We start from the raw sequence: 22,953 nt of genomic DNA on the forward strand, positions 1-22,953 counted from the left end.
TATATATATATATGGAGAGAGAGAGAGAGACTGAAATTGATTGAAAGAATTTGGAAGTGTCCCTAATACAAATCCTGTGAGGTAGAGGGTGAGCCAAAGGTCAAGCCAAAATTAAACCCCAGTTGTCTTGGGTGGCTATCAAACCTTGTTTAAACATGGCTTTTATTTGATTTGCACAGCATATACGACAATTCTGTCCTCATCTCTCCTGCTGATTCGGTGCACTTCAACGAAGAATGATGGGTCAGATGCCCTTAGGAAGCCTTCTCAAACCTGTCCTCACCCGCCTCATCCCACTTCTGCTGCTAAGGTACCTGCCCACTGAGAGGGGTACAGTGGCCTACTTGCCACCATTCCTGCTTCCTAGTGCCCATGAGAAGCATACTCGAACAGCCAACAGGACCCACTGGTCTTGTTCAATCCTTCCAGGAAGCTGGCTCCCTTGGCCCGAAGTCCTTCTCTTTTAATTGAAATAGTGATTGAGATACTGCAGATTCCCATGCAGGTATTCAGAACAGATATCTTATGCACCCGTTTGCCAATTTTCCCCTCATGGCCAGCCACATCTGGCAAAATTAAAGTAGAACTTCCCACTCAGGATATTGATCTGAAGACAACCCACCAACATTCGGGTTTGTTTTCCTTGGGCTCACCTGTGGGGTGTTTGCGCGGCTGCACCTAGTCCTACTCACTGTACCACGTGTGGTGCCATGTGTCCACCATCAGAGCCAAGATCCTCAATCACCATGGGACCTCCAGCTGCCCTTTTAAAACCACACCTACTTCCCACCCCTGACAACTATTACTGTGTTCTCCATCTATATAATTCTGTCATGTATTGGTGGATAAATGTAATTATACGATATGTAATCTTTTGGGATGGGATTTTTCACCCCATGTAATTCCCTCAAAATTTACCCAAGTTCTTGCACACAGCCATAGTTTGTCCCGTTTCATTGCCGACAGCAATCTGTGCTGGGCCACAGATGGTTCAGTCATTCACTCAGTGAGGACATCTGTGTTGCCTCCAGTCTGGGGCTATCTCAGAGCTGCCACACACACTTGTGTCCTCCTCTTTCCTTTCTGATCACTAACGGATCCAGATGCTCCTCCTTTGCTGAGGTCTTCGCCCTGCTGTGGCAAACATGACTTGTCACCACGCCATCATTTCTACGCCAAGTCTAGAAGCTCTCGATAATCCACCCAGATACCTCAATGCAGATACTATCACTAGACAGCAGCTCAAGCAAACTAGAGCTAGTATGAGTCTGCAAACCGCACAACTGAGACTCATGCTACAGAAGCAAAACTTGAAAAAGCCACTTGATCCTCTTAATGTCTCATCAGCATCATCATAGAGAAGCTAGTACTTGTTCCTTGACCAACAGCTTACCGTAGCAGTGCAATGTAATGGTTAAAAGCAGGAACTCTGGTACCAAGCTGTCTGCATTTGATTACTGGCCCCACCACGTGTGGCTGTGTCACCTTGGGGAAGTTAGTTAACTTCTTTTCTCTCTGCCGCAGTTTTTCCATTTGCAAGTGGGCATGTTACTAGTACCTATCAATTAATAATACCTATTGTGTGAGCATTAAATCATGTCATTAACCATGTAATACATGTTCAGAGCAGAATCTGGCAGAGTGCTCATTAAACATCACTTCAAGCTGTTATGTGGGAAGTATGACTATGCACTTTACACAGATTATTTAAGCCGTGACTATGATACAAGTGTGATGAGTTTGAATTTACACATAATGAAATTGAATTTAAGAGAGTACGTCACTTGCTCATGGTCACAGGGGTGGAAAGTGAGGGGCTGACATTCCCTTACAAACCTGTCATTGCCATAAACTGGGGTCGCGTTGCCCTGTCTCCCAGAGCAGCTGTGAGGATGACAGGAAAGGGTGCATTCTGAGGCATTTAGTATTCAAACTGCTCCATACATAGTAGTTCCTCTTTTAGCTACTGGTAATTGATGAAAAGTAGATGACTCTGTAGTTTTATACAGCAGAAATTGGCCCCTTACGATACAGAGCACCAAACAGAAGCAGCAATGTGAGGTACTGATGGATGCATCTGCGAACATTTGTTGTGCTGACCCAACTACAATCACACCAGCTCTGGGACAGGCCCTGCCCTCAGCCACAACTCACTGCAACACAGGCTGGCTCACCGTCTTTCCTTACAGAGTACACACTCAGCTGCGACACACAGAACATTCAGCCAGAGGCCCCAGTGTGAACTCCTCTCCGCGGACAGGAACCTCAGCTTCTGCATTTTGTTCCTCCAGTGCCTGGGAGGTTGTAGCCGCTCCATAAATATGCAGGCCTAGGGGTGATTTTCATGTAATGAAGAGGTCCAGACGGGAATCACAAAACCTGACCCTGAGAGCAGCTGTGTGACCTCAGGAGTCACTTCCTGTGGAACCAAGTCTTGCAACCACACGCACTAGAGAGTGCCTTACAGCTGTGTTCACTGGTGGAGAGCACCAAGCCGTCCTTTTTCTTCTTCATTTACTCCTTTACTTCCTTCCTTCCTCTCGGCTACCCTTCTTTTTCTTCTTTCTTTTTCTTTCAGCCGGCCAACAAGTATTCCCCACCATGTGCCAGACATTAGGCCAGAGGCTGGGAACTCAATGGTGAGCAAGAGAAGTGGAGAGGAAAGGTCCTTAAGTGTGTGCTGATTTACTGAACGCTACACATGCATAAGAACATTACCTTCTTATCTGAAACTCTTGTTTCAGCAAACAAGCTGACCTTGGCAGTCTGAATTACCCTCAGTGACAAGTGGGACAGGTAAAGGAAGATCCAGTTGTACTAAACACTCCAGCCCTTCAAATCTGACCATAAACAGCTCCATTATTATGTGAACAATTCAGATTTAAACAGGTTCGATGAGATTAGCTGGCAGAAGCTCTGTGACGAACCAGGTTTATTTCAGTTTATAAATGTGCTTTAAAAGAGTCAACTATATTGCACTCACAGTCAGCTAGGAAAATGACTTGCACTTCTGAAACAGTTTAAAGGCACAGCAACGGCCAGTGTACAGAAAAAGACAAACGTGGGGCTGACCAGTAGAAACAGACGATGGTGCCTTTAATGTACAAAGGTGGACCGGTCAGAAATGTAAACGGTGGGAAAGGGTAACACTCATTTGTTAGGGTGAAGTGATCACAGGAGATTGCCTGTGCTTTGACATCAACGGAAAGTGAGCTGAGTGCATTTGGAATTCTTTTTAAAATGTCCTGATGGACTGAGTAGGGGAAGGAAAAGTTAGGCATGAGGCACTTTGGGATTGGGCCAGACAATCTGATGACGGGCAAGGCTGGGGCCTCAAGGAGAACATGGAGAAGTGATGGCACTGATGTTGAGCAGCATTAGGATGTAGGTGGAAAGTCACTCCAGTGGGAGTTTTCCAAACTCCTGCGAACGCACCAGAGGGCTTGATGATGTATTAACTAAGGGGCCTGCTCCTCTTAGAACTTCATTTCTCAGCGCTTCATTTTTAAGCCTTTCATGAAAATGCAAAGCATGTTATATTAAAATACAATAAAAGATTTTAACCCTTGATATTTGTGAAACATCACACTTAAATGCGTACAATTACATTTTATTTTAAGGAATTTAGAAGGTAAGAGGCAGAGCTCACAAAAGTTTCCTCCATTACTAAAAACCGCAAAGTTGGAAAACTTCCTTAAAAAGGTGGATACCAAAATAGCTTTTCATGTTTGAAAAGAACAAAAAAACTTAAGATCTGGAGGACAAAAGTGGTATTCAAAAGCATGCTAAATAATACATTAAAACAAAAAAGAACAAGAAAAAAATGTATTCCAGATTAAATCCTGTTAGAAATAACATCATGTGTATGAGTGTATGACTGACTTCAACAATAAACAACAAAAGCCCACTAACAAAGGGCTTCAGCACTCCCCTGGAGTTCACTATTAAAGAATTTATCCTGCATAAAGATTTTGCAAAAAATGGTAACAAAAAATAACCCAAAGACACGTGGAGTATCTGCAAACACAAAACTAGTTCTCTAAATTGAACTTATTGGCCTTGAATCCACTTGAGTAAAAGCTGACTACAACTGAAGCTTGTTATCTGGGGTGGGAGAGTTATTTGAAGCCAAAGGTACTTTGCTTTATAGGTCACGTGGCTGTAAGTATAATATTCTAGAAAATTCTCCTTAATGCCAAAGATCTACTGAGAATTTAAGACAGGATTAAATTTCCCAAGCACTTCCAAGAATTTACATAGTAAAGGGTAATCATTTCAGAATTTACATATACCTAGTTTACTTAAAGCCACAGACTTTATTCTAGAAAGGAGAAAATACATGACATTAATAAACCAAGCATGCTGTGAATTCTAGAACAACGAATTCAATTATTTTTCACTTACTTAACAACCAATTTTATCCATCAGCTGTAAATTATATCCATAACAAAATTATTAGTGTTTTGCAACATATCAAAGACAAGTATGTTTGCTTGAGTGCCCCACTAGTCTTTGTGTAAAGCTATTATTCTTGGACTTTCTCCAAATATTGATTTTTAAATAATTTATTAATTATAACAACTGTAAAGAGTAATACAAGGACCTGAATCCTTCAGCCAAATGAAGAAATAAACTTATACTTTAAACTTGTTCTCCTGCCTGACATTTTATGTGGCCATTTCTTGACTACCATAAATCCCAGGTGAAAATCTTGTGTTCTTCAATGTTCTGACAAAGGCTTCTGGACTTGTAGTTCATGTGTAGGTGATTCAGTCCTGTTCTCAATGAGAGAGATCTCCAACACGGGTAAGAGTAGCTGAAAGGCATCCTGGATATAGGAAGCACTGTTTGATGCCTGTGAAAAAACAAGGAAAAAATCACTATCCCTAGAAAGAAAATACACTAGAAGACAACAAAAGAATTGATTAATATTTGAAATCTAACTAAATCTATAGCTTGCCAAATAAAAACACAGGCCTGCCTAATGCAGTAACCTTTATTATAGGGAAGAGAAAGGTCTAGCTCTTAAGATGACATAACAGCATCTGTTAGCATTTCTTCCTAACTTGCCCATCAGAAATGTTAGCTGTTCCCTGGCATTCTGCTCAAACTCGCATTCAAAGCTTATTTATTCCTTGACTGAGTGCATAGATTCTGTCACAGAACTGTAGCCAATTACTGAAAAGGCTTCAGAAAGCTGTGAGTCCTACACCCATAGGATTTCCAGCCTACTATAACGGCTCTTCTTCCATGAACTCAGGGCGATCAGTGAACACAAGATAGCTGCTTACAAACATTAACAAAGAGCACTGCTTTCAAAGATGAAACAGTATAGATACACTTGTGTCAGGTACACCAGATGTATTTATGAGAAGTGTTACAGACTCATTATGCCCAGCGTTTGTCAGACTTCATTTATATCTGACAGTCTCTCACCTTCGAGGATAACAACACTTCATTAAGATGAAAATGTATAATCCCAAGGACAAGAATGTTTCATATCTGTAAGCAAGAATAATCAACTAAAAATAATAGGAAACTCGTATCAAGTGAAATTATCTTTTCTGGATTTATCAGTGGCTAGTACTGTTATTTAAAATTCAGTATGGCATTTGATAACTCATATTCCAGCCAAAAGACACCTCAGAGATCGTACAGCTAAATCTCTTATTTGTGCTTGAAAATAAAATTACCAGTAAGGGCAAATTCCTGACCTAGAGTAGTACAGTAATAAGGGGAGGGGCTCAGAACAGGACTGGGCCCTTTCTTTGCAAAGTTCTTTCAAGTATGCTACTTGCCACCTGCTAAATCACCAGCTTGTAGTTTTAAAAAAATTATCTGATTCAGTGTTTCGTTTTATTTTGTTTTGTGACAGGGTCTCGCTCTGCAGTTCAGGCTGGCCTTAAACTCACTATGTAACCCAGGTTGTCCTCAAACTTGCAGTCATCCTCCTGCCTCAGCTTCCTGAATGCTGGGATTACACACATATTCCGCCACACCCGGCCCCTTAATCATAATTTGAAAATAATATAAAACTAGAAAAGCAATAGTCCAGCAGTTAAAATTTTTTTCAATTCATATTTAAAACCTAATCAATATATCTTATCTCTCTAGACTAACATCAGTATGTTGTAAACATATCATTACAGTCTATGTTGTCTACACAATTCATCTACAAGTAAAGTTCTTAAATCACGGAATCCAGAAACCATCATGTAGGCAATTAATATAACCCATCATGAGATCTTTCCCAGACATTTATCCCATTCCTTAAATCTAACAGAATGAGGAGAATTATGTACACACAGGTACGTCTTTGACAAGATGTATAAAAAGGTATAGTCTCATGGACAAGAGTGTCTCAAAAAGTAAGCCTTTTGGCAAGGAAATGACAAAAAGTGTTTTGTTTTCTAACACCTCACTACATAAACCTTAGTCCTTTAGGAAGCAGTGCTTGGCTCTTTGTAATTTTCACCCCTTCATGCTTACCAGCTTGTCTCTAGAAAGTTTCATTACTGAGACGTGTCCCTTAAGTTGCCAAGGCGTAGGGACTAACTAATGCCAGCGGAGGGCAGTGGTAGCAGACCTATGGCACGCACGCCACAATGGGTTGTTTGTATCACTGAATCCTCTAAACGGTTCACCATCACTGGTCTAGTGCTTCTTGAAATTCATTGTACCCACAGTTTCAACTGCATGCCTTGAAATTCATCAACAGAGAACATACATCAAATATATACTATTTTGGCCATATCTGTACCAGCATGGCTAAACTACTCATTTGGGAGGTAAGGAGTCAAAAATTAAAGATTTAAGAGTTAATTAAAAGCGTCAAAGACTTAAAAACAACTACTAACCTCTAGAAATACTGCAGTGATTAATGGGTTAAGGGCATCTGCCTTTTCTTTGACCTAGAATAAAGGAAACAGTGTTGTGTCAACAGAGCATTTTGAAAAACAATCAGTACAATATAATCAGACTTTGAAACACACAGAGCAAAATGTCTTCCTGGGAATATGAAAAAATTTTTAGACCTTTCTGTGTATCCAAACTGAGATAAACTGAGTGTTTTATAGTTTTTCATAAACTTTTTAAAATATCATCATTTTGGAAAAGAGGGTAGAAGAGGTATATTTCACCACAAACTTTCTAAAAACTTTAAAACAAAACACATAGATATGGAACATGTGTTCAAAAAAATCTCAATGGTTTTTAAGATAGGCTATCTGGAAAAGTCTCACTTCATGCAAAGAAATAGTGCAAATTTAATCTTCCCACGTGTCAGCACTTTATACTTGACTCGCCAGCTAAAGTATCTTTATAGGACACATTAAAAGATTGTGCCTCATAAGATGAATTTCAGGAAACCCAGGGGTTCTTTTAAAGAAAATACTAGGAGGGAAAGAGAAGCCATATCATAGGATTATCCCATACAGGAATAATCTAAATTCAAATTTAAAACATTCAATTTGGGCAATGGTCTCAAAACAAATTTAGGACCCCACAGTAATTTTGCTGCCATACTTACACCAATAAATGTATTATACAGTTATTTTCATTTGCTTTGATTTACCCTAATTCATTGACTTTTCAATCATCTTATAAATTCACACCTTCAGTACATGTTTATAATTCCAATTTTTAAAAAAAAACCTTAAAGCTTTAATTACAGCTCTCTCATTGGCTGATAACTATACAAAATTAACATCAACAGTGTCTAAGAAGCTACTTTTTAAAAAGCGTAGTCAAAATTTGTTTTTTTTTCTTTTATTAAGACCTATCTTCCCATTATAGGTCTTACAAAGAGGAATACTGAAGACTTCATAAAAACAGAGAATAAAACAGTATTATGAACTCACATTTTTTGATTCAAAACTTACTACAAAGCTACCATAGTTAATATAATATGGTGCTTATATAACGGTACTTGAATATAGGTCAAGAGAATATCAATGAGAGGCCAAAAATAAACCATGTAATAATGGTCAATTCATTTTTGACAAAGGGGCTAAAACAACTCAACAGAGGAAAGAACAGTGTTTTTAACAAAAAGTGCTGGAACAAGGAGATATCTACAAGCAAAGAAATAAAGAAGGATCTCTACATATCCCATCACAGACAAAAATTAACTCAAAATGGATCACAGACATAAAAGCTAACATGAAACTCTTAAAACACAGAAGTAAATCTTTATGATCATAGTTAGACAATGATTTCTTAGATACAGTACCAAACATAAGTAATAAAAGAGAAAACTGATAAGCTGAATTTTGTCAAAATTTTAAAATATTTGTGTAAAGGACACATAAAAACATTGAAACTAGCCATGACTAGGAGAACTTATGCGCACATCATATATAGTAGTACCTCGGTTCATGAACTTAATTCTACACATATATGCACTGTGCTTGCAGGGTGCAACCAGAATCATGGAACAAATTCTGTGACCAGAATAGAAAAAATTAAGTTCATAAACCAGGGTACCACTCTATCTGATAAGAAGCTTTTATTCAGAAAACATAAAGAACTCCTACAATTTAATGATAAAGGGCCAGACATCCCAATTTTTAAAATGGGCTAGCTGGACATGGCATGTGCCAGGAGTCCCAGCTACTTGGGTGGCTGAGAAAAGAGGAGAGTTTGAGCCCAGGAGTTCAGGGCAGCCTGAGCCATCACACTGACAATTCTAAAAAGAAAAAAGGGGCAAAGGACTTGAACAGGCATTCCTCCTGCACACAGTACCAGTAAGTACATGAAAATATGTTCAACATCACTAGGCATTAAAAAAACACAAACCAAAGCCACAATGACATACCACTTTTTATATGATAAAACGGCTAAAATTAAAAACACAGACAATAAAAAGGGTTGATGAGGGTGTGGAGAAACTGGAACCTTCATACACTACTAGTGAGAATATAAAATTGAGCAGCCACTTAGGAAAGCAATTTGGCAGTAACTCAATGAAGGCTATCACCTATACACCCCAGCTATTTCACTCTTACCTGTCAGGAAAAATGGATATTTACACAAAAGCTCATACAGTGGTACCTAAGTTCATGAACTGAATTTGTTCTACAATTTTGGAAAAGGTGGCCACATTTGTGTTTGTGTGGAAAAAATGGCCATGGTCCTGTCTGTCACTGAATGCAGAGTTTACAAACAAAAACATAACTTTGCTAAATGCTTCTGTTTGTGAACCAAATTATTTGCAAACAAAAGTGCTCATGAACTGAAATACTACTGTATATGCATGTTCATAACATTATTCATTTTAGTTAAAGAGCAGAAATAATCTGTCTATCAACTGAAGGACAGATAAATAAAATGAACCATACAGCCATAAAATGGAGTACTAGTCAGTAACAAAATGGAGTACTAATACATGGTAAAACATGAGTGAATCTCAAAAACATAATGCTAAATGAAATATATAGGGCCAAGGTAATAGCTCAGCAGCCCAGCACCTGCGTGGCAAGTACAAGGTCCTAAGTTCGATTCCTGGTACCATAAATGAATGAATGAATGAATGAATGAAATATATCATCACGTTAACCCCCTCCCTCATGTGAAACTAGCAAAGTGGGTAAGGTGGGTGGAAGGGGTGGCACGAGGGGGTTAATGATCAAAGTACATTATATGCATGTAAAAACCTGTATATCCAATGAAAAAGAATGAAAAAACCCATCATGCTAAGTGAATGAAACCTGACACAAAATGCAACATATTCTATGATCTCATTTATATGAAATGTCCAGAAGAGACATTTCATTAAATAAAAAAGTCGTTCTTTCCTAGGATTGGGCCTACAGTGAAGGAACTAGAGAGTGACTGCTCCTGTATGAGGAGATGATGAAAACATACTTGCCCGCAGACATATTAAATACGCTATCACTGAGCTGTACACTTCAACCAGGTGACTTTTACAGTACATGAACTGTAAATGAATAAAGCTGTTTTAAAAGCCAAAACAGACACTGGCCCATGAGAAGCACGATTCTTACCCCAGCAGTGGTCAGGGAGGTGGTGAACTCTTTAGATAGAGAGGACAGCTCTTTACACAACACAACTGTCACCCTAGAAAAGAGGGGAAAAGTCAAAAGGGTTCTTTTTTCCTTTTTCTCTTTCTTTTTAAAAAATAAGCCACACTTAACAACTGTCAAAGGAAAACACATCACTTCTGGTAATAAGCATAAAAGAAGAAAGCTTTCAAAGGTATGAATACGTCCACATCAGCAAGCTGATGTGTTTAGGGATCATCTGAGCAGGCATTCACGCCACAGGAGGAGGTTCACGCCCCAGGAAAACATTTTTTCTAAATAATTTTAAGAATAAAATAAAGGTGAGATGGTGGGAAACAAAGAGGCAGACTTTGGAGATGGGGCAGGGAGCCTGAGGAGTGGGGCACGGGGTGGGGCAGGATCAAAAGTGATCAAGATACTTGATCAGTTCTCCCAAAACAAATGTAATTATGTATCACAAACACACACTGATAAAAGGAAAGCATCTTCCTACAAAATCCTCTAGGAAGTATTATCCTTTTAAGTTAAACCAAAGGATTTAATAAAAATGCATTTTAAGGACATAGCATTTAAAAACCCAACATTCCATTTGGAAATATAGTTAAAATAAATACATGTTCATTTGCTCATTCACTCAGCAAATACTTAAGGGAAATCTTCCATGTGCCAGGCACTGTGCTGAGCACTGGGAATATATAAACAAGCGAAGTCCCTCTTTTCAGGAATTCTAAGTTAAATACTAAGGGGGCACTGCATACAAGTACTACATACACACACACACACACGCGCGAGCATGCATACACGTACACATATAATCATATACATTTATATGTAACTGTGTGTGGGAGTGCGTTAGGTAGTGATAAGAGCTTAGAAGATACAGAAGAATAAAGGAAGAACTGATGATGGGAGGTGCTTCTTAGAGGACCTGATGAAGGAAGGTGGCACTTGAGTGAAGACCTGAATTCAGTAAGAGAATGAGATAGCCTGGGGGAGCACTCCAAGTGGAGGCAACAGCTACTTAGCCACAGGACAGGCTGCTCTGGGGTGTGTCTCTCATCCTTAACCCTTAAGACAACACCGCGCCCCCCTGTGGGGTGCTGCAGAGGGGTGACGATGCCAGGCTGAGGAGGAGCTGGAGGACATCAATGGCTCCTCCCGATTCTAATACCAGACGCTCTTTTTTCCCAAGAAAAATTCTCTCTTAAATCAGGAGGTCTATTTAGAAACTACTGGGCTTTCCCTCTCTCCTGTGATTACTTACATTCTACTGTTTTTGAATGTTTTTGCTAAAAATCAGCCATATTGTCAGAAAAAAAGAATGGCTGCGTGGCTCATATCTGTCTCTAAGTCTTGGAGAGACCACTTAACTCTTCTGAGTCTGTTTCCTATCTTTTAAATATGAACTAATCACAGTTGGGTTTGTAAAATTTAGACGACCACATGAAAATTATTTACCATGATCTTTGGCAAATAATTACCATTTAGTAAACTAGTAATTATTATTAAGAAATGAGATTTTTAGAACTATTTTCTGTTTACTTAGGCCAAATTCCATTCCTATTTAAACTAACAATCTGGACAGGCATGGTGGTGCACACTTGTAATCCTAGCACTCAGGAGGCTGAAGCAGGAAGATTGCTGAGAGTTTGAGGCCACCCTGGGCTACAAAGTGAGTTCAAGGCCAACCTGAACTGCACAATGAAATCTTGTCTAAAAAGCCCCAAAAGACTAACAATCTGTTAAGAAATGGTTTTCAGAGCATGAATCAGTTACTAAAAAAAGCCAAGTTTACAATGTCGACTTACAATAGCACAATAAGAAGGAAAACAAACACTCCAAATTAACAAACCTGTAATGCGAACGGCTAAGGTACGAACAGGGTCTTGTTGAAGAAATACCATTACACTTACTGGGAAAGAGTCTGGCTCCTTTCTATGGCTGTCACATCCTGCTTCTGGCCGTGGAGAACCAATGCTGCTGTTTTGTGAAACAGTTCAATTGAGCAAGCAGTCAATTCTGCTAGGCTCCGGATTGCAAATGCATGGATATCCTGGACAGGAGAACCAAACAAAACACGATGAAATCAAACACTAGGGTCTTTTTGATCTATGTGTAAATGACACCACCTTGCTCCTCTCATACTGAAAAATTCAGTATTTTGAAAATAATGAGACTAATATAGAATGGTCAATAAACATTCTCTTCTTCCACAGTAGTAATGTAATTTTACAGTCAGGTACAACACCACAAAAGCAGTAGCTCCCCTACATTTAAGTGTGATAGTAGCCAAAAGCTTTACACACAAAGTGCCTGGTGGCAGCTTCAGGGAATCTGCCTCATGACACAAGATATATGCATCTCTTTTTTTCTTCACTCTTCTTGTACAGTTTGGAATTAAGATGTTACAATCTTGGATGAGGCTCAGCTTATGGATAGCAGTGAAACAAAATAAAAGGTTCAGATTATGGATAGCAGTGAAACAAGATAAAATGTCACTGGGTCCTCTATTGCAATATGCACCTCTCAAAGCTGTAAGGGAGGGCTGGGGATTTAGCTCAGCGGCACAGCACCTGCCTGGCAAGCGCAAGGTCATGAGTTCGATTCCCGGTACCGGAAAAAAATCAAAGCTGTGAGAGAGAGGGAGTGGAGGGGAAGGGGAGACAAGAGGGGAGAGAAGGAGGGAGAAGTTGAAGGAGACAAGAAGGAAGAATAGGAGGATGAGAAGAGGAGGGGATCAGCTGCTTTGCGTACCTCTACTGAACTTTTAGAGACTTTTCCAGCATTTTCTCCCTCCAACTGTTCTTCTTCTTTTCTCTCTGCTAATGTCTTTGCCTTGATCCATTCATAAGCAGTATTTCTTGCCTAAATGTAGAAAGACTATGGTTTAGCAATGACTGCATTCAGCTCACCAAGGTTACTGGACAGGATTACGGTGCGCGCAGCAGGAGCACACCAGCACCTTGACGGGCAGTGCTCTTCTCTCTGCAACAGACCATCTTACATTTTCATCCTTATCTTGCTAGGTAAGAACTCTTGACAACACTTAGCACTGCTATCCGCTCATTTTTTTTGAACATTTCTAATTCTCTGGCTTTTTAAAAAATCTGAGGTATAGCTTCCATATGGTACAAATTCAAGATACATTGACATGTGTATATACCTATGAAACTGCAAACCAGATCCAAGTACAGAACATTCCATCAGCCCCAGAAAGTCCTCTTACGGGTTCCTTCTTACTCAGTCCTGCTCAAATCATCTCCCCCTCCTCCTCCTGTCCAAAGAGCACCTTCTATTTACTACAATCTTACCTGTTCTTAGAATACATAAAAATGGATCATAATTTCATTGTGTCTGGCTGCTTAGTGTACAACAAATGTCACGTCTGTTTACCCACACTGCTGCCTATATCAGTTGTTCATTCTTACTTATGCTGTATAGTATGTCATGTTCCACATATACCACAATTTATCTATTTTCTTGATAATGAACCTTTGTGGTTTTTGATAATGAACCTTTGTGGATTGCTTGGTTTTTATATGACTGCTGTCATGTGGTTTTCCACCTAATTTTATCATTATTTCTTTTTTATTTTATAAAAAAATAAAATTTCACAACAAAATAATGAAGAATAATAATAGTTAACACACTGTGTATCATGATCTTCAAAGTAGTTGCTCAGAGTACAAATCTCTCATGTCTGTTAACGTTGGCCAGTTTTTAAACCCAAGGTTATCTGGAGTCCCTGCCTTTATTCTGTATAAGTGTCAACCTACTCCCATCTCATACTCAACATGTAAAAAGTTTGAATTGTCTCCTTTTTCTATCCCCAGATTTTTCATTCTTTTATTACCTAAAGCTTGAGAGGTCTATCACATACCAGTGACCTGAACTGAAATATAAGAAACATTTAAGATTTTTTTCCTTCTTCAGTCAATTACCAAGATGGCCTGATTTTACATAAATATTTCTTCAATCCCCACCCCCACCCCATCCCACCCACCCACCTTTTTCCTTTCTACTACCATTACCTGAGTCCCGAGTGGATCTGAATTGTTCTTCCTGCCTCTGATCTAGCTCATCTTAAATTTATTTTCTTCTGGTTAGAGTACTACGAATGATCTGCCCGAAGCCCAGAGCTAACCATTCCTCTTCCCGACAGTTCCTCATCAACTAGATCATCCTCCTTCCTGTGACCTACCAAGTCCCTGTGACCTATACCCTTACTACTTCTTCAGCCTCTTCTCTTAGCATGTTCCCCTTTATGGTCTGATAATAATGACCCATTTATCTGTGCCTATGCTTTCCACCCTCCACCTACACACTGTCTTCTCCAGGTAACTTTTAAAGGCCTTCCAGTAGAGGAGGAACTTAAACAACCCTTCTATGAACTCCTGGAGTTCTCTGGGTACCCCTAATCTTAGTGTTTAGCCAGAATACCCTTAAATTAATCATATGATAATCTTCCAACTAGACTACATATTGTAAGACAGCTGTTAAGTGTCTTATTTGGCTTTGTAACCAGTGCCTGGTATACTATGAAAGATCACCTTCTGCTCTTTACGTAGACTACATCCCTATCACCTCTCTTTCTGTAGAAAGTTCTAGATTCTTCTCAGTTATATGGTTTGGATAGAAGTACTTACATCTCAAGGCTCCAACAGTTGTCCAGTGATTCAGATTTAGCCTCTAAGAATATTAACACCCTGTCCCCACAGAGACTGCTTCATGGATAAAAAAGTGACCAAGTCAGGTCAATGGACCCCCACAACATTGGGTAAAATTACTGGAAAAGGAAAGCCCTCTTTCTGCTGGAGTTACTCAACAGGGGAAAAAAAAAAACCCACCTGAAGTTGCCAATAGTTATCTCACAGTCATGTGAGAAATCGTCCTTAAGAATGAAGCCAAAACAAAAATAGAGCCAAGGGACAGAGAGGGACAAGTTCCTGGGTACGGAATTATGCCAAGAGCCAGTCCTGCCCCTTGATTTTCTAGTTTCTTTGGCTATGGAATTCTCCTCTTATCCTATGCCAGCCTGGTCTCAGTTTTTGTCATGCACAAGTGAGAGTCCTGGTTTCTCAGGAAACATTTATTTCCCTTAAATAGAGGCATCCACTTGATTAACTTCATAAGACAGAATACAGCATATTTAGAGCTATACCAGGAATCCATAAAAGGCCTTCAGAGTTATACCAACACAGAGAATCACAGGTGTGGATGTGGAGTTGTCTTTAAGAACCCTCAGTAAGGCTGTACCCAAGGCTAAAATATGAATGAGCTAAAGTGGAACCTAAGTATCTAGGCATTCATTTCATAGAAGGTGCTTTCCCACAGGACATCAGACAAAACCCTTCAGAAGTAATCTGATGCTAATCTAAACCTTCCCATTACTTAAGCATTAACTTCTCCAGTTCAAAAAGTCAAAGAAAATGTACTACATAAAGACCTATAAGCTAGAAAAGTCAAAGTCTGTTAAGCAAATTGTGAAATATCTAGGAAGACCAGAGCACAGAATACAGGCACTTCTTCATTCATTCATGTATTATAGGTACAAACTACATACCATGCTGCATACTGGGGATTTAAGAATGAATGACACAAACTAAGATGCTGCTCTTCTTTATTCTTGTGGGGAATGCCAATTAATGAGCAAGGAAACAAAAACATATGCGTGAACAAAATATAATGGAGTAATAGAGTATAGAATTGGATCCTGGAGGGTGGCTCCAGTTGGGTGATCAGGAAGGTCTCATAGGAATAAAACTTGAGCTGAACTCAGAGAATAACAAGGAATTGGGCACAGAAACATATATGCAAAGACAGTAGGCCTGTAGATAATTCAGCTTAATATAGTTCAGGAATAGAAAAAGGCCAGTATATAAAGAATAAAGAGAATGGAGGAGCATGAAAGGAGATAAGGCAGACTGGTGAGTTTTACAGAGGAAAACAGTGACAGATCCAGCTAGAATGATACCAAGTGACTACAAGTCCAATCAGACTATAAATTTCTTTGCAATTTCTTCATAGAGAGAAAATGAGAAAAAACTAGGGATTAATTTATGTGGAATTTAAAGGAAATGGCAAGGCCACACAAAAGAAAAAGAATAAATTTAACATACTTAATGCAGATTTTTAGTAGGCATAGTACATATCCGAAGTGACCTGTCTTGTAATAATACATTAAGCGAAGTCATCATAAACTGCTGTACCAACTCAGGCAATTTATCATCCTTTTCCAAAATTAATGCCATCTGCCTGTCTGATTCAGTCTGGAACTTCTCACTGATAAGGTGTGGAAATTTAGGAATTAAAAAACACCTTTGGGCTTAGCTTCTTTAGCAACTAATATTTTCCAGCTCAAACACAGTAAGGACTGAAGAAGGAATAGGATTTGCCCAAGGTCAGACCACATATGCCAGAATTGTACTCATGAGCTCCTGCTTCAGTGCTCTTTTCTCTGTATCATCCATAGAATCAGGCCTTGATCTTCAACTTTCTACATCCTAAGTCTCAATGCCCAAAAATTAAACAATCTGAAGACTGCTTTCAGACGGCTAGAACTACCTGAGAAATAAGTGAGATAATGCCCTTTTAAAAATATTTATTTATTAATGTAATTTCCTTGAGCACAGAAGCCATGGCTTTCTCACTATTATTTCCCCTAGCATCTAGCAAATTATCTAGCATAATAAGGGTTAACTAAACATATGTTTACTGAATATCAGAATGTATGAGGCTACCTCCCAGGGGGCCATTAACAACAAGCATTTATTTACAATAAGCCAGGCAATTTGTACGAGTCTTGTGTATATTAAGGCATTTAATCCTCATAAAAACTCTACATTACCCCCACCTTACAGATAAACTACAGCAAAGAGAGGTTAGCTACTTGTTCAAGGTCATACAGAAAATGAGAGGTAGAGCTGGATTTTACCAATTAATTGTTTGTAGATCTTGACATTAAGAAATTGAAGATTTAGGTTGGGAGGTAAGATACACACATTTTTTAAAAACTGATGTATATACAGAAACATATATGTAAAAGTTTAAGTGGAAAAAAAATGCTAAGGAAAGTATATAGCATATTAATTTTCATGTAGGAAAAAGATAAGAAAATACTGATTTTGTATAGGAAAATTTTGTGTAGGAAAAAGATAAGAAAATCTGATTATATTTACAAAAGGAAATGCAGGAAGCACAAGCTAGAAAATACAGAAGATTAACGTCCAAAAGAGGAGAATGGAGAAGGAAATTAGGAAGGAATGACACTTACCTGAGTGTATTTTCTGTATAAATCTGACTTTTGGAAGTATGTTCCTACTCTATAGATTCAAAAATTAAACTAACATGGGGGATAGCAAATAAATCACAAATTCCTTTTTGGTTGATTTTAAAGTAGCATGGACAAAGCAATGAAACTATTTCAGATGCATTTTATGATTAAAGAAAAGTGCTAATGTTAAGAGGTAAGATTCTTTTTTAAATTTTTTTATTTTAAAGAGAATAATAAAAAAATAGCAAAATACCAACAACATAGACAAGAATAAAACAAAGCAAAAACAATACAAATGATACAGGGTTTTCAATTTGCATTCTTACATCTGGTAATTTGAGCAACTTCACTGAAGATAACAATATGTAATATAACAGCCACTGTTAATTCCTATCATTTTGTTTAGGAGGTAAGATTTTTTCTGCAGAAGAGGGGAGAAACAAATGTATAATGGGGAAATGCAAGGAAGCACTGTAGAAACGGAATAAAATTGGAGTTGTCTGGACTCCTGATTTCTAAAATGTGTATATGTGTACATGTAAGCGTATTTATCTATCTACATATACACACGTGTGTGAATACACATGCATATATATAAAAATGCATGTACATGAGTATATTTCCTGTTTTGCTGACTAAGCCTAGGAGCAAAAACACTCACATAGCAATGAAGACACCTAGTCCCCTGGTCTTGATCTGTAATACTACAAAGAAATTATGGTTTCTTAAAGGAATGCTAGTTCCAGGGCTGGGACACAGAGGGTACAAGATGATAATACCTTGTTATGCTGAAAAATAAGGGAGTACCCCCAAATGATGGCAAACATTATAGAGAAGTAGCCCAAAGGATGATCTGAATATCAAAATAATCAAGGACAGTGATAAACTGCAAACCACTGCGGGAAAAGTAGAAATCCACCAAATCAAACCAGTAATAGACAAAAAACAACAAAAAGGGGAGCGAGCTCTTGACTGCAGTAGAATGCTGACAGCAAACTGGTAAAAGAAGTAGGGGAGTGCTGAGGCTGAAAAGAAATCATTTTGCAGTCTTCACAGTAAAGACTTGTGCAGCAAGAATCATGAACAGAAGCTAAATTTAGAGGGAAATTATGATGAGGATTGGGATATTTGTAGGGTCTTAAAGTCTCCACAGAAAGCTGCTAGTAGCAAAGGAAAAGGAATCGTAACTCTACAGAGAGAAATCACAGAACACATCACTGATAAGGAGCAGGTAGACATTAAGCACCTTTAGACAGGACAGGCCTTCATTTACGGAGCATTTGGGCCGAGGAATACACAGCGTAACTTTAATATGAGAGAAGACAAGACAAACCTCCAAAATGAGGACTGTTTATTTTTATAAAGCAGTGGGGGTGGGAGCATTAAGGGGCTCCTCAAAAACATCAGTGCCATAAAAAAAAGGCTGAAGAACTATTCCAGATTTTTAAAAAACTAAAAGTACATGATAAATAAATGCAATTTATGGCTCCAGTGTTAAGAGGAAAAAACTTGATATGAAAAACATCACTGAGTGAAAAAACTGGAAAACGGACAAGATTAAATAAAAGTATAGTATTAACATTAAACTTACTGAACTGTACTGTGGTTATGTAAAAGATATCCATATCCTTAGGAGACGCTGAAATATTAAGGGGTAAAGTAATATAATGCTCACAACTTACCCACCAATGACTATGTATGGGTATTTGTGCACATATACACACAGAACACACGTGCAAGCACAAGTGCTTAAGCAAATCAAGCAACAGCGAATTTGCATAAAAGATACATGAATGTCGTTTGTACTATTTATGCAACTTGCAAGGTTGACTTATTTCTAAAACAAAAACAAGATTAAAACAAGATGGAAAGTACTTATAGTGAATGGCTGCAATTAAGTAAGGGAGATGAGCTGCTGAGGAATGGTCGGAAAGGTTTTCTTGGAAAATACAGCACATTCATGGGGCACAAGAGATTGGGAAGAAACACAAAGCAGCATATTCCACACCCTGAGCTATGGGAGAGAAGTTGCTATACTGACTGCACACTGGCTACCAGCTCTCTCTGGCCAGGAAGCAGTATGTGCTGCTGCTGACTAGCCTGAAATACTCTCAAGGTTGGGAGAGGTGGGTGAAGGCAGGAAGCAATCCACGACCCGGTGGATAATGTTCCATGAGCAGGCAATGGAACATGTGCTAGGTAAGCACTGCTATGGAAACAGGCCCTCCCTATCCATTCTGAGCTTTGGCAGTTCAGGGGTCATCACCAAAGACCACAGCTTGGCCCATAGGGCTGTCTCATTTCTACTTGCTGGCTGGTAACTATCCGAGTCACTAGGCTCCAGAAAATGGCAGCCTCTATCCAGCACCATGTGGAGAGAGACCACATCTATTCATCTCTGAATCATTTGGAGCCCTGAGATCTGCGAGGCCTCATGAAACATGGTCAGCACTGCCAACTTCAATGACCAACACTGTGGCCTAAATTAAGCTTCCAGACAAGCAAAGCATCCTAAATGAAGTAAGTGTAAGATGGAAGAGATTCGGGTTTGGAGGGGGATTGGGTAGTAGATATGGGTTCAGAACACTAGCATGTGGGAGCAGGAGGCAGGTAAATGGTGTAGAACCCCTATTCTGGGTATATCAAGAATGTACCACTGATTCTGGTGACACTCCAGTCAGAAATTTACACTCTTCTGCTGTGTATCTACTAAATTCTTATAAATAAAATAAGGAAAATCACCAAGAGGTGGTAACTTACCCTGGCAAGTTTCTCTGGTTTGGAAGAGACGCGCAGCTGGGAAAACAGCTCTGTTATCTCTTTGGTAAAATCTTCATCCCCTAAAAAACCAAGTCCCATGTAAAACACTCCAGAAAGACTGCCGAGGATCATGAGGAAGGTGAGGAGGATGCGAGACAGCAGCAGCAGTATCAACAACAAAAATAACAATGGTGTAGCAGCAATTAACATGAGCACAGTGCTTTAGTGCTTACAGAATCCTTTTATGCATACTGTACCAGAATCCTTTCATTCAGCTTGTAAGGGAAGTATCACTACCCCATTTCAGAGACGAAGAATGAGAGCTTGAAGAGATTAAGTGATATCCATAAGATCACAAGGAAATCTGAGGAGTTAAACCTCGGTTCTCCTCCTCCCAGTGTTCTTTGCATTACATCCAAGATGAATGGAGAAAATCAATGGAGAAGTAATGAAGGTAGAGTACCAAGCAGGTGCAGTGCATATGCATCCAAGGAAGTTTAATTTAAATTGGGATATGAAAGAACAGTTTCACACAGAAAGAAAAGGTACAAAGATTTAAGGGTGTAAGAAAGCACTGCAACAAGTCTGCTATGGTGACAGTGTCTAACAGAGGAGGACTGGAAGGGAGCAAGAAAGCTGAGTGGGATCCAGATGATAAAGGGCTGTATAATCCCTGGTAAACAACTCATACTTTACAGTCAGGGAGTGAGGGGCCACTGCATGATTTTTAAGCAAAGACAAATGTGATCAAATTAAATTATAGAAATATCACTTTGGCTGCTGAGTGGGAAATGGATGACATGAGGAACAAAAAGGGAGGGAAGACTGAGCAATAATCCATGATCCATGTAAGAGAAACTGCTGGATCAAGAAGAAAAAAAGGGAAAGAGAATCCAGGATGTTGGAAGGATTGTAAAGAAGCTACTGGAGTCAGCCTGGTAAGAGATGGCAGGCAACACAGAACACCTACATTTGAGAAACATACAACAAATGGGAGAGTCAAGGTCAAAACACCATTAACTCATCTAAATAAATGGCAGGAAATGCTCTTTTCCTCTCTACACATCAAAGCCTACTCTTCCTCCTTCTGTCCAAGGCCCAGTCCAGGCCTTCTCTGCAATGGAATGCAGAGCAGAACTCACGTACACAGGAATCTTCCAGTACTTACAATCTAGATGTGTATTTCTAGTCCAAGACTTGCAAGGGCAAATTATTACTGCTGCATTCCTGGCATTTCTCCAGAAGGTCCCCAGGGGGAAAAAACCTTAGCCCTTCTCTCTCCATGCACCGTAATTTTGTCCCCCTCTCTTAGGGCAAGGAATTAAAATGATTTAGTGATCTCAGGCACAACTTGGTTTGAGAAAAGCTGGTCTCACTGATACATCTCTGACCTTCATAACTCATCTAAACAACTCCTAATGTTATCCTACTAGGAAAAATCTAAAACCTGACTTTTATGTGGGCATTTTGTTTTCCCAACTAAACTCTAAAGTATTTCGATTCAAAGAATAAATCTGACTCCACAGTGGGATCATGTACCTCAGCAGGCTCACAAAGCCCGCTGCAGGGGAAAAAGAGGGGGGGACATTCATTTAGAGATATTTATCTCTATTAAAAACTTCTATCTTAGGGCATATTTTTAGTGTAAAAAATACATTATTACAGTATACACATTTAATGTATGAACATTCAAATACACATGTCTAAGTGCTCAATAAACTTCTACTGGTACAAGTTGTGTTAAAAAAATGTTTAGAAGTCATGGTCATGTACGCTTCACAGCACTAAGTATAAAAAGTAGTTGTTGCATTAAACAAAAGTGTGTGAGGATACAAAAGAGAAAGCACTTGTGCTTTGGAGAGATATGGGAAGAGGCTACAGTCTCCAAGAGCAAGAAATGTCTTTCTTAGGCAAAGAGATCAGGGGTGTTGAGAGAGGTACAAGTCCTAAGGACACTGATCTGATGGTGAATGAAGACGACAAATTTCACCAGAACCAGGTTCTATGGGTTTTTGCTCTCTGCTACTTCATTTTTTTTCTTTTAACAGCTTCACCAAAATCACTGTTATATTCTCAACCAAAATCACTGAATAAGGTGAACAGGGGCTGGGGCAGGTCTGGGTAGGGTGGGGGTAGCACACTGGAATTCCCTGTTGTATCTTCAGAGTCCTCATCTCTGACTGACAGGTAGGAGAAAAAATATCACAAATACAAACCCATCTGTTTGGAAAAGACCTTAGGGTTCTCTGAAAGCTATTTAAAGACTGGGATTTCTGATTACTATACAAGCCATATGTTGACTACATTGAACAAATACTGTTAATGGCACCATGTACAAATATGCTAATAAATAACTGGGAATTATCACAACAAGGCTCTGTTAGGAACAATGGAGAAACTTAAGCACATTAAAATGAAATGATAGGTTTTCTGCTAAGACTTTTAAAATGTGGATTTTTAAATCTACTTACTTATATCTCCCTAATAGTGAAAATAATAAAAGTTGCTGGTGCTTATTACCTGTCACACATTAAACATATTTCATTCAGTCCTTTAACAACGTGGGAAGAATCAAATCATCTTAAATGAGAAAATAGCAGCTCAGTGTTAAGTAATTTCTCAAGGATACACAGCTTAGTAAGTGGCAGGTCTTCATTTTGACCTGTTTATAACTCCAAAACCCATCTTTTGTTTTTTCAATCATGCTAAACTGCTATTTTAGGACAGCCTCACCACTTAACACCCCCCATTTCTGAGACAGGGTCTGCAGTGTACTAATTAATGGGCAACTTATAACACCCAGCTGAACTAAATCAGTGAGGTGCTGGGTGTGGAAGGTCCACGGAAGGTTGCTGCCAACAGCTTAAAATAAGGACTGGAGCGGAAGATGGTATGCTG

General features: G+C 39.0%; 1 protein-coding gene across 4 annotated transcripts in view; it reads right to left on the bottom strand.

The window, feature by feature from the left end:
* Positions 1-3,594: 3,594 nt before the first annotated feature.
* The window catches only part of Fam114a2 (family with sequence similarity 114, member A2), a 38,472-nt gene continuing 19,113 nt past the window's right edge, over positions 3,595-22,953 (bottom strand). For all 4 annotated transcript variants that reach the window (XM_005376191.2, XM_013508608.1, XM_013508613.1 and 1 more), the window contains exons 9-14: positions 20,056-20,135; positions 12,777-12,887; positions 11,936-12,075; positions 10,005-10,077; positions 6,858-6,911; positions 3,595-4,855 (exon numbers count right to left, since the gene is read on the bottom strand). In XM_005376191.2, the coding sequence (XP_005376248.1) occupies positions 4,721-4,855; positions 6,858-6,911; positions 10,005-10,077; positions 11,936-12,075; positions 12,777-12,887; positions 20,056-20,135 (593 nt within the window). In that variant the 3' untranslated portion in view covers positions 3,595-4,720. The remainder of the gene's footprint in view (positions 4,856-6,857; positions 6,912-10,004; positions 10,078-11,935; positions 12,076-12,776; positions 12,888-20,055; positions 20,136-22,953) is intronic.

Source organism: Chinchilla lanigera, unplaced genomic scaffold (genome assembly GCF_000276665.1).
Source record: "Chinchilla lanigera isolate Chin_1 unplaced genomic scaffold, ChiLan1.0 scaffold00007, whole genome shotgun sequence".
Classification (NCBI taxonomy): Eukaryota; Metazoa; Chordata; class Mammalia; order Rodentia; family Chinchillidae; genus Chinchilla; species Chinchilla lanigera.